The 13,506-nt window shown below is 37.6% G+C and overlaps 1 protein-coding gene across 1 annotated transcript in view; it reads right to left on the reverse strand.

Annotated features, from left to right (window-relative positions):
• Window positions 1-1,440: 1,440 nt before the first annotated feature.
• The window catches only part of crppa (CDP-L-ribitol pyrophosphorylase A), a 31,577-nt gene continuing 19,511 nt past the window's right edge, over window positions 1,441-13,506 (reverse strand). Inside the window, exon 10 of the mRNA XM_079388132.1 lies at window positions 1,441-1,911. Within this exon, the coding sequence (XP_079244258.1) occupies window positions 1,807-1,911 (105 nt within the window). The 3' untranslated portion in view covers window positions 1,441-1,806. The remainder of the gene's footprint in view (window positions 1,912-13,506) is intronic.

Below are 13,506 nucleotides of genomic sequence, written 5' to 3' on the forward strand. Positions count from 1 at the left end.
CTCACTTTCACTCCATCTTAAGTTATTTCAGAAATGTCCATGACATGTTGCTGAACATCTGAAAGGTTAATCCATTTCAGTCAAAACCTCAGACTTCACACAGAGATACGCTCTCGGTACCCCGCTGGCAGCCGAAAAACCAACCCACTCACTTTCAGATGTGTACACGCAGAAATGTGGAACGAATTACACAGCTAAAAAAATAGAGAGTTTGGTTAAGCGAGAAAAGTTATGCAAGAGAAGGTGACAGAAACTTTGTTTGAATGAATGAAGAACCAAAGTGGTTGCATATTTTCACTAGAACTAAAATTGTAGAAATAACTCAAGACACGCTAAGATTGAGTAAACTGTGTCAAGCTAGAAAAAACTGGGGTTGTCGGCCATTCACGCCATGGAAACTAAAATGGCAAGAACAAGCTCCTGATTGGTCTGTCTGTAGAAGGCCTTCACGTTGAGCCAACACTCAGACACAGGAAGTGACTTTAACTACCCGCCACAATTATCGCACGCTCATTGGAGAGGAAGCACAAGGCCATAATCAATTAGCAATCTGCGGTGAGCACAGGAGAAAGAGTCAAGACGCAAATTTGGGGGCTCGTCCGGGATCCTGTTTTCGTCAGACAGGGGTTAAGCTATAAAAAAAGCTAAATTTATGAAATGTGGTCACCAGGGCCTTCCCAGTTGAGTGGGTGTAAAGCCGGCCTACAGAACAAATTGGAGAGCTCATGATCTGCATCACGTAAGGAGGCCTGTGAAGGATTTTCAGGGTCAGGTTATTAGGAAACCACAAGTTTAACATCATCTGAAAAAGACATAGGGGAAAAAGTTTATTATTTAAATTTGAAATATATATGCATTACTTCAGTCTTCAGTATCACATGATCCTTCAGAAATAATTCTAATATGTTGATTTGCTGCTCAATAAGTTGTCAATTGTTTAAATCAGTTGTGCTGCTTAACATTTTTGTGGAAAGTGTAAAACATTTAGTTATTCTTTACTTTTTAGGATTCTTTGATGAATAGAAAGTTTAGAACAGGATTTAGTTGAAATATAAATATAACAAAAACATTTGTAATTTTTTATCCAAAAATTGACTGACCTAAAACATTCAAATTAAATTGATCACATCACAACTATCTCTTTTAATTGATAGAGATTTCCTTGATCCTTCAACTTCAAGAATCAGATAGTCTGCTCTGTGTGCAAATAGAAATACTAGTAGAAATAATAAGGATTTTTACATTTAAATTAAAGAAACATTCACTGAATAGGTTACTAAAGGGATTTTAGGTTGTGATGTCAAACCAATGCAATTACCAACTGTGATGCACAACAGAAAATCTTCATACCCCTCCACAAGATGGCAGCATTTCATTAAATATAGAGACAACCTAAATGTGAGACCAAGCTTTCAATAACAAGATTTAGCACCTAAAGATAAAACAGAAATAGTTATTTTTTATTTGTTTTATTAAACTAAATTTTTACAAATAAATGTAAGGATTTAGAGAGGTGTTTGATTGTGCTTGTGTGTTGATGTACATGAGCCTAGGCAAACCAGGCACTTAATTAAATTCGGAGTTAAAAATGACTACCTTGAAATCTTACCTAAAGAATCAAATCAATCAATTGATCCAAACAATGACCGTCAGCCACACCGCCACTCATTTTTCTAATTTATTTTATACTGAAAAGCCTTCATTTACAAATGTTCTTTGACCTTTTAGATTCCGTGCTTCTGTCTTTGTGAGTCCACAGGCCACATCCTGGTTGTCTACAGTAGCACATCTTCTCATGCTTCAGTTTCAGGCATGAAGCAGCTGCCCAGTGAGAGCAGCATTTCTGTCTCTGATGAGAGCGACTGTGAGTTGAGTGAGTCTCTCCACAGATCTCTCCCACTGCTCTGGCACCTGAAGGAACACACACAGACACACACATAAAGACACTTGAATACACAAACAAATGTGCTCAAAATAATCAAATGCGAGTGGACCTGTGTTTTTTTTCCAGTTTTTTCATCAGCAGACATGTTACCGGCTATGACATTTGGCAGCCCAAGAAAAAAAAGGGCAGGCCTCCTATTGTGCTCACAGGGTTTCAGGTTTGGTTTTCATGTCTTTTGTCTAAGATTTTTGTCTGTTCTCTTAATGTCTTCATGCCACCAAGACTTTATGTGCTTTTGCATCAGTGATTAATTGCAGCATAACTCTTCTGGTCTTCTCATCTCATCTTCTCTGTTTAGATGTACAAACAACATAAGAAAAAGAAAATCTGCACTTTTCAGCTGATGCTGGACCAAAAAACTTCCTTTTAGGTATGTTTCAGATTAATATCATGATTATATATATATATATATATATATATATATATATATACACACTCACCTAAAGGATTATTAGGAACACCTGTTCAATTTCTCATTAATGCAATTATCTAATCAACCAATCACATGGCAGTTGCTTCAATGCATTTAGGGGTGTGGTCCTGGTCAAGACAATCTCCTGAACTCCAAACTGAATGTCAGAATGGGAAAGAAAGGTGATTTAAGCAATTTTGAGCGTGGCATGGTTGTTGGTGCCAGACAGGCCGGTCTGAGTATTTCACAATCTGCTCAGTTACTGGGATTTTCACACACAACCATTTCTAGGGTTTACAAAGAATGGTGTGAAAAGGGAAAAACATCCAGTATGCGGCAGTCCTGTGGGCGAAAATGCCTTGTTGATGCTAGAGGTCAGAGGAGAATGGGCCGACTGATTCAAGCTGATAGAAGAGCAACTTTGACTGAAATAACCACTCGTTACAACCGAGGTATGCAGCAAAGCATTTGTGAAGCCACAACACACACAACCTTGAGGCGGATGGGCTACAACAGCAGAAGACCCCACCGGGTACCACTCATCTCCACTACAAATAGGAAAAAGAGGCTACAATTTGCACGAGCTCACCAAAATTGGACGGTTGAAGACTGGAAAAATGTTGCCTGGTCTGATGAGTCTCGATTTCTGTTGAGACATTCAGATGGTAGAGTCAGAATTTGGCGTAAACAGAATGAGAATATGGATCCATCATGCCTTGTTACCACTGTGCAGGCTGGTGGTGGTGGTGTAATGGTGTGGGGGATGTTTTCTTGGCACACTTTAGGCCCCTTAGTGCCAATTGGGCATCGTTTAAATGCCACGGCCTACCTGAGCATTGTTTCTGACCATGTCCATCCCTTTATGACCACCATGTACCCATCCTCTGATGGCTACTTCCAGCAGGATAATGCACCATGTCACAAAGCTTGAATCATTTCAAATTGGTTTCTTGAACATGACAATGAGTTCACTGTACTAAAATGGCCCCCACAGTCACCAGATCTCAACCCAATAGAGCATCTTTGGGATGTGGTGGAACGGGAGCTTCGTGCCCTGGATGTGCATCCCACAAATCTCCATCAACTGCAAGATGCTATCCTATCAATATGGGCCAACATTTCTAAAGAATGCTTTCAGCACCTTGTTGAATCAATGCCACGTAGAATTAAGGCAGTTCTGAAGGCGAAAGGGGGTCAAACACAGTATTAGTATGGTGTTCCTAATAATCCTTTAGGTGAGTGTATATATATATATATATATATATATATATATATATATATATATAAAGAGAGAGAGAGAGAGATTTGTGTATCTGTCTTTCTATCTATCTGTCTGTCTATCTATCCGCTTTCACTTAATGATTTCCACAACTGTTACTAAGTGACGTGACATACGGCCAAGTATGGTGACCCATACTCGGAATTCGTGCTCTGCATTTATCCCATCCAAAGTGCACACACACAGCAGTGAACACACACACACCGTGAACACACACCCGGAGCAGTGGGCAGCCATTTATGCTGCAGCGCCCGGGGAGCAGTTGGGGGTTCGGTGCCTTGCTCAAGGGCACCTCAGTCGTGGTATTGAGGGTGGAGAGAGTGCTGGACATTCACTCCCCCCACCTACAATCCCTGCCGGCCTGAGATTCGAACCCGCAACCTTTGGATTACGAGTCCAAATCTCTAACCATTAGGCCACGACTTCCCCTACTACTTTAATGCGTCACTCTTTTCTCTTTTTCACAGTAGCTGTTGTCGAAGAGTTTTATTAATCAAAATACAAATGAATCAAGTGTAATCAATGTGAAAACAGCCATTTATGTATCAAGTTATGCTACTATTATAAAATTGTATCTGCCTGCATGTGTAGAGGCCTGCAGAAGAATGGAATGTGCAGACGTATGGTGTAAGGTAAAGCTGCACATCCTGTTTTGACATGATAGGGTCTCTTCCTTTAACGTAACATAAATTGGGGCCTATTGTCTGCTCTAGGAAACAGATGGAGACTGCTAAGCAATAACGGTATAGGAAATGTATAGAACACGCCTTAGGGGCAGAACCTGTATTTAAGCATGAATGAACAGACAGTCGGGAGATTTCGCTGCAGCGTCTCTCGGTTTTATTGTCTCTGATAATAAAATCTAAATTCTGGCATCAAAACCCCAAGACTCTGAAAATGATTCCTCAGAGCACTGGCAGATACCACCACACTGTTTTCTACGCCTCTCACTTCCAAATTCTCAAATCCATGGATAAGACATTCTTAAACTCTTGAGTATCATTACGCATATTTTCCACAGTTAACTCCACAGGATTCAATTTGTAAGCAGGAGGATGAAATAAACCAAAATCTAGTGATTAAGAAAATTTGTGAAACAAACAAGATCACGATTAATGGTCATACTGCAGCGGCTCCTGAACTTCAGCAGCTCTGCAATGTGCACTGCTTTTTAATCTTCATTTAGAGGCAATTTGGAAAAGAAAAGAACAAAAAAAAGGATTGAATCGAAGAGGAGGCTCCTTGTTTTTCCTTGTGTAATACAGTCACTGTTCCTTTACTTATGGGTACAAAACTCTGGGTAAGGAGCCAAAACATCTGCAAGCGGTCAACTGAAATCCTTCTACCCTTCAGCTAATGACATCTACTTCACAGACAGATTTCACACACAATTCAAATATAGCAAGAAAGTTTATGGCATAAATTCCTATATCGGCGTATCATCAGATAACACGCTGTAATGAGGTCTAAACCAATGAAGAATGATCTCCGTGTATTTGTTTAGTCAGGAAATGAAGAACAAATGGCCCCAACCTGATTGCCACCCACATGTAAAACTTGGGTTCACGGAAAATAGCACAATGTTTGTGGAATATTTACAAACGCAGAAAGAAGAAAAGCTTGCCTACTTGACCACAGCTAATGACAACATTACTGATGTGGCCTGTTTTGTTACTGGTGTGACACGACAGTCCTACTGGGAAAATAATATATGGGAATTTTCTTTTCTGAACAGAAGATCACCAACGAGGATCAAAGGTTTAAGCCGGCGTAAGTCTCATATTTCCAATGAGTAGCAAAATATGACTCACATGTAATAGGCAAGCAGCAGATCAACAACTTATTTCTTGGCTGGAACGTATTTGAGCTGCCATGACAGTGAAAAATCACAGTGACACACGTGGAGAAAAACAAGATAATAATACTCTTGAGTTTGAGTCAACACACTAAACGAAAATTGATTTTACTCTGAAGTGTTTTGTGCTCCATAAAAAAACATCCATAAAAAAGAAAAAATGCTAAGCTCTTCCTATTTTAAATTAAAATGTGGTGGGCAAAATATAGTGCATTAATTTAGGGGATGTCACATTGGAGTAAACAGGTTAAGTGATTGATGAAAGTGTTGAAAATAGGGGTGGGCGATATGACCAAAATCTTATATCACAATGAGCAATTTTATTTCACGGTAATAAATTGCTTTATATAAGCAATATAATTTATATAATTTTTAAGAAATTTGATCATTTGTCACCAGTGTCAATATCACAGAAAACTAATACTAGCCTAAATAAAAAACAGTCAAGTAAACAGTCAGCGATTAAATAAGAAACGAATCACAAGCAATAGGACAAAAACTACAGTAGAACAAATAAAAAAGAAATGCTACATACATTGTATAAAGTAGTCAAATGTATAAAAACTGCATATTCTTCACTGTGTAAATTAAATATCTATTTCTTCTTTTCAAAGTTACAAATGTGATTTAGTCAAGAGCAGTGAGAGATCGTCTGTCTTTTGTTGTTTGATTTACATAAATGACAGACAGCAGGAATATTAGACTGCTGTCACTTTATGAGCTGCCCAGATCCAATATCACATGTGTTTTCTTTCTCACCTTTGCTTTCACTTAAGACCTAAATTGTCCTGTGTTTATAAGGATACTTATTTTGACACATACAAGTGTGTATATTTAACCATTCAAGACCTATAAATTGGCAAAAATAACACTGTTCAACACTCCTGCGCTTTATGAACACGCCTCTCTAACAGCGCGCCCATGAATTCTCTTTCGCTGCTGATTGTGTTTCAATGGCTTAAAATCACTTGCTTTTAAACCACAATGCTTAAATGTGGGGGATGTAATTTTTCACAAACGCATTTGAAAACTGAGTCGGGGCCGAATACCAAAACAAACTTGTAGCCAATCAGCAGTAAGGGGCGTGTCTACTCATGATGTGGAGGCGTTCAATGAACAGCCGAGCAGAGCGACAAAAAGATAGAGATGGCGAATAAAAAACAAAAGAGGAAAACGCCTGCGGAACGATAAGCAGTGTTGCCAATTTAGCAATTTTGTAGCTGGACTTCCCCACCCCTTGAGACTTTTTTCAAAAGTTTAGGGACAAATATAGCAACTTCTTGGACAAACTTTATCCAAGTTCTCATCTTGCCCACTGATCTATATTCATCTTTATATAGATCAGTGAATTTGCCATTATGATGTCATCTAGTGACATTTAGCTACCAGTTTTAGCTACTTTCAATTGAAAGCAGTTGGCAACACTGACGATAAGGCAAGAAGTAGGACCCGTGTAAATATCGGATCAGCTTTCCAGTGCTGGAGAGAACTCAAGGAGCGGAAGGCCTGTGATCGGACACCCAGGTTGCTTTGTTTCTTCCTGATAGGTGAGTAACAACGTGTCTACACCGGAAGCGCCGCAACAGCTAAAGTCTGCCTACACTGGACGCAATAAAGCTACCGTTGAAAATCATTTGAAATGTGTGTCAGCACGTCATAAATAGAACGTGGCAGGAGTTTTCTGTCAGGGATTTGACATACCGCGCAGCATCCAGTGCAGACAGCATCACTAATATAATGACTTTTATAATATTTTGTCGCACCGCTCGTGTCCGGTGTAGACGCAGTGTAACATTGCTTTTGCTTTGTTTCACAGAACTAATTGTTGCCTGGGTTGCGTAGGCTACGTATGTGTGGGGCGAAGCTATCAAAATAGGGGCGAGACCCTTTTGGGGTAGGGGCGTGTTTGTTTTGGTGATTTTAAATATCAACACTGGCTACCAGAAATCGCTTACCCCACCTTTAAATACACATGAAACTGATAAGTTTTCATGTTAATCGTTAATTGTGTCTACCAGTATATCGGCCACCCCTAGTTGAAAATATGCATTAAAATGTGCTGTATCTGCAATATATGTGCTTAAATTTTTTATTTTAATGATTACCTGTCCTTGTGGTCAAAGAAAGTTGGTCATACTTCACTTGTGAAAAAAATGTGTTTAAAGAGCTGCAATGCTAAATATAGATATGTCACATGATTAAATCTGAAGGTAATCACTATGATTTGTCATTATATTACATCACTTTTCCATTCCTGACAGCAGAAAGCTTATTAATGAGCTCTATTCTGTCCCGGTTTCATGGCCAACACTTAAAAGCACACATGGAACAGGAAATTCGACACTTGGAATTTTAATTTCTTGAAGTCTCAGATGGAATAGCTCGTCTTTTGTGACTGTAGGGACTTTCCAAGAGTTCCAGTATCTTTTCCAGGCTTTTATGGGATGGATAAAACATTTACAGTGGCCCCAGGCCAGCCTAATTCACCTCTCCTAAAGGAAGTGGATGAGATCGAGATGGTGTTTACTACACTACTAACTGTGCACTACAGAAGAAAAACAAACCTTTCATCCCAAGCTAACAGATCAAAGCTCTTTTAATAGACAATAAAAACCATTTGTATCATATGAACCTCATTCATCCCTCAATAGCTCTTGTAATCTTAAAATTGATGCAATGAAATACAAGATATCAATTAGGTAATTCAGAATGATATACAAGAAATCTCTGTGAGTGGAAAGAAAGAAGTAAAGCACAAAAACAACAATGGAGGGAATACAAGGCCAATGTATGTAATCTTACAATGGTAATTTAATAGAAAAGAAGAAAATCTTTGAACAGACAGATCAGAATCATGGACACCAGACATGTGGCTTCTTTCTTTCCATTGTAAAATCCCTTCTTTTCTTTCATTTGTTCCCCCTAATGATGGTCCCATTAGTGGAAAACTCTTCCAATGATGTAAAAAGGCCATTCAAACTCTTAACCTAAAATTGGCAGAACTAATGAAATTCTCTGTACTTGGCCTTTGCTTCCCTCGAGAGAGCCACTTGACTGGAGCTTTAGATGTCTTTTAACACACTGAGATGTTTGTGAAATCATTTTTATATAGGCATTTTTCATGTAATAGAGAAAAGTAAGTGCCAATGTTTATTGCATAACCCGATATTGTTCTGCAATTGCTAAAACTATAAACTATATGCTTTTCTTACGTTTTTTTAACCTAAAATGCTAAAGAAAATGGACTCTTAAATTACTAGATGACAGCTTGGACCACACAATGAGTCGTTCACTATCTGTCCTTGAAAATCCTGCAGATCCAGAAAGTCTTTCCAGCAGCACGGAGCGGCCCACCTCACACCGTCACCGGCGGGTTCTTTGAAGATGGGGCCTCAGCAATTAGGAATTTAACAATGACAATTTGCACCCTTCAGTCTTTTTCTTTCCAGGCAGCAAGTGAGTCTTATTCCACTACAGGTCTGTCAGCGTCTCTCTAATGACCTTCGTGAAGGTTTCTTAGTCACAGGGCTGAAGCCAGATCAATTCGACAAGTACTAGACTTTTACTACCAACGCTTTCAGCCAAAGCGGATTTCAAGTAATAATTTTTCAGCAGTAATGTGCATTGTGATTTAAAGGGAAGTGTGTGGGAGTCCACCACAAGGAGGCAGCAGAAAGTGAAAGGTTTTGACCAAAAGCCGATCTTAAGTGACAGACTAATTAACTTGTGGTGCTAATTAAACAGGAAACAGCCCGATTAAACACTCTAAAATGCATTTTAAAGGGAAATGTCTTATTCTGCCATTAAGAACCATGCAGGTTCTGGGTCCCTTTCAAAACATGGTATTACATTTCTTACTCTGACCGTGCATTCCTTTTGGGAAATTATAATAGCGGCAGTTCCTGAATGTCCCTCCGGACTGCCAATCATACGACAGTAGCCAGAGGCAAAGAGCTTGACAGAGACATCGAGCCCAAGTTACTGTCAACTTCAGAGATGTGATATGGGGCTGAACTCTGCGGTTCACCGTCCTCAACGGTAACTGTATCCAAAGGGACATTTTTAATAGTAGACCAGTTTAGCGAATAACCACAGGTCAAGAGACTCTCTGTGAGTTTTTGATAGTACTGGGTAGGCCGTTTTTTTTTTTTTTGGATTGGACAACCATGCTAAAGTATGAATAAATAGATCAATTCTGCTTTACACTTTTTGGCGCAATACATCTTAAACAATCTTTCCTTTCAATCTTTTTAAATTAATCTGCCACTTTCCATTAACAAGGTACAACGCAGAGCCTTCTTTCAAAAAACAGTGAAAAGATCTGCTTAACATTCATATTTTCAATAAATTAACATTTTTCATTCATTATTCATTTATTCTTTTTTTTACATTTTTATTATCCTTTCTTCCGGATTTAGTTTTAGTTATTTCGCTGCTTCAAATTAAACTAGACAATAATTAGAAATGATGCCTTGGCATGTAGTAAAAAATAGAATAACTTTATTTTATATATAGATATTTGATTTCATTATAGCTTACAGTTTTTTAAGCAACGGATTTTATGATGGTTTTAGTTTCAGTTACATATGTAAATTAACATTAATATTTCATTTATTAAAATTATATTTTAATCAATATAAAATTTTTCACTGACAAATTTATAAATATATTTATATAGAGAGAGAAAAGAGAGAGTGAGAGAGAGAGTACATTTAGCATACAATAGGCATACAATAAATATATAGCATATTTAAGCATACAATAATTGTAGTTATTGATAAACATGCACTTCTCATAAATTAAAGAAAACTATTTTTATCTTATAATAACTTTGGTAGCAAGGTTTTTTTCATATATAAAAATTAAGACAAATTATTTTAATTGTTGGAAACAGTCAGAAAAGGTCAAGACCTCGGAGGTGTCATGGCATAATACTACGAATGCAAAATTTGTTTTATGCTATATAATAGGTAATATATGCTTTAATGCTTCAAAAAAAATGGCAAAAAACAAAGTTCACTTTATTCATGGAAAGTGCCATCTAATATCAACAGGGAAAAGCTAGCAATTGACTCTGTACAATTAACTTAATGTACAGGAAATGTCAGTTAAATAATGAAAGTCAAAATGCTTTGGATTGAAAATCGTACACTGGCTTATAGCCTTAGAAACACTTGACAGTTGTTAATCTCTTCCATTACCACTTTATTCCAAAGAAAACACCAGCCAGAGGCGAAAGATGATTCGGCCCACTGATTTTTCAAAATGTACCACCAGCACAAATAGTTTCTTAAAAAAAAGACAGATTTGTGGGATTGTGCCTTCAAAATGTGTCCTCAACACGACCCCATCATTCTCATTCAGTCTCACCTCATTTAAAAAAGAGCTGAGTGCCATTATCTCTTCTCTTAAACTGGACGACACATCCAAATTGCCATTGAAGCACTGCAGTACACAATATTGATTCAGTAACTGCTCAGATAAACAAGTCGAGGTACACTGAAAGAAAATCAAAGTTAAAAGGAGAATGGTGTCTATAGTTTCTCATGTCTTAAACAGGTTTCCTCAGTGAACTGTCTTTCTGGATCTTTCTCTTTCCCTTTTTTTTCTGTAGAACAGCCTCGGGCATAACCTACCACATTCACGGAAATGGGTGAAGAAAATACAGGAAGCTTTTGTTTCCATGCCTGTGAATACTGCTCTATTTCAACAAGTCAGAGGGAGCCATTTCTATGTTTGTTCTTGAACTGGCGACAGATATGTTCCTAAACAATGATAGACCACAATGCTTTCTTACACTGACAGATCTGCTGAAAATGGTAAGATGTGTCATGATACCCCAAGGCCCACATGCAGAAACCAAACATCCGCTGTTAACAACAAAACCTCTCGAGTTCACCTCATTACACTTGTGACATACACAGAAAGGTCTAGCCAGAGATCAACCTGGGTCATGTATGTTATTTCCTTCAGCATTTCAGTTTCTACATCCTTATTTTCCGTCTCTAGACTCACCCATCGCCAAGCGCCCGCACCTCGTCTTGATGCATTAGGAACAAGCCTTATCACGTAAATATTTCACCTTTTCCTCAAACAAAAGACTGTTGGCATTTGTTACCGAGCTGTCCAAACAAGAATTACCATAGACTAAACAGTCGTCATTTGTAGAAGAGTAAAGGTGAAAGTGTGAGAGACTGCAAAATTGCTTAGGAGAAAACAAACCACCCTGCTGCACTGTTTATACAGATGCAATATAAATACCCCTCTGCCCATATACTAAAAAAAATAAAAATTAACTCAAGTTGTGCCCTCTTCACATCATGGATTACTCCTAAGTGGCCAGATAATGTATTTTATACAAGAAATTTCATGTGTTTTTTAATAAATACGGAAATTATATTTTAATTAATTGTATGTATTGTAAATTTAAAATAGATGTTAACTGCGCAATACTCAATTTTGAGCATTTAAACATTTTAAGAATATTTCAATATATTTTTAATCGTCTTCATTTTTCCTGTTCCACTTTTCACTTTCAGATGTAATGTATTTATAAAAATACATAAAACCCCAAAAGGTTTGGGATTAGAAAGGGTTTTGTTTTTTTAAGAAATCAATACTTTTATTTATCAAGGATGTAAAAACATGTAAGGACAGTAAAGATTACACTGATTCAAAATATTTCTGTTTTAGATAAATGCTGTTCTTTTGAACATTCTATCCATGAAATGATCCTGAAAAAAATATATAATGGTTTCCACAGAAATATACACACACACACACACAATAAATATACACAGTACACACACATATATTATGTAAACAAAAACGTTTATTTTGGATGATGATTAATCGCGTTTAACCGTTTGACAGCACTAGTGTATTTAACATGAATAATTACAATAAAAAAGCTTCTTGAATGCCAAATCATTATATTAAATGATTTCTGGAGGAACATGTGACACTGAAGACTGGAGTAACGATGCTGAAAATTCAGCATTCTTTGCATCACAGGAATAAATTATATCTTAAAATATATTAAAATAGAAAACGGTTATTTAAAAATGCAATGATGTTTCACAATATTACTGTTTTTACTGTATTTTAGATCAAATAAATGCAGCATTGGTGGGCATAAGGGACTTATTTCAAAAACATTATGTAAAATTGGAATAATAAGATTTGTTTGTTCATTTGTTTTGTTTTTGTTTTCTGCCTAAAATTTTGGAGTGACATGTCCAGCAGAAATATAGGATTTGCTTTATTGACATCTGTTGACACAATCTCCAGAAGTTATCGAGTATGATTTGAATTCCAGGCTTAAATTAGACTTTAAATCTAACAGGATCTCTGTGATCTAAACATCTGGACTCCACTGTATATTTAACATATATGGTGCAGTTAATGGTTTCCAGTGTAGGAAGGATAAAGCTCACTCAAAAGGTTGCGTTTATCAACGGCTCGACCTGACTTGCCACTAAGAAAAGAACAAGAACAGAGGTGAACCACTTCAAACGACTCAACCCAACAAGGCTCATGCTAAACCCTGAAAAACTCCCGAGCTCAAAACAAGATTACTGCGCAGTGGACATTCAATACCTGGCAGTGGGTGGTCGCCTCAAATCTAAAACAAGTGTTCTGCCGTTGACAAGCTGCATGGGGTAGAACACGCCACCATGGCCTTTTGCTGATTGAATGTTTACAAACCCATTTTGTCGCCCCTGGTAAGCATCAGCCTCTAATTTCTAATGTAATTTGTTTGCGAATGTTCTTGAATGGAATGTTGTCTCACTATGAGAGTTTGCATGCATATGCAGGATCTTGAGCATATCGATGGCTCATGTAATCTGCCAAATCAATGCTAAATAAACAGTTTCAGTGGGTTACAGTGTGTGATCAGGCACGCCAGCATTCATCTGGAGGCATGCTCTCAAGGCTTACACAGTGATGCACCAAAATTTTGATCACAGCAATGTCCGAACATCATCCATAAGAGAAAACTTCAGCAATTACAG

Source organism: Barbus barbus, assembly GCF_936440315.1.
Source record: "Barbus barbus genome assembly, chromosome: 31".
Lineage (NCBI taxonomy): Eukaryota > Metazoa > Chordata > Actinopteri > Cypriniformes > Cyprinidae > Barbus > Barbus barbus.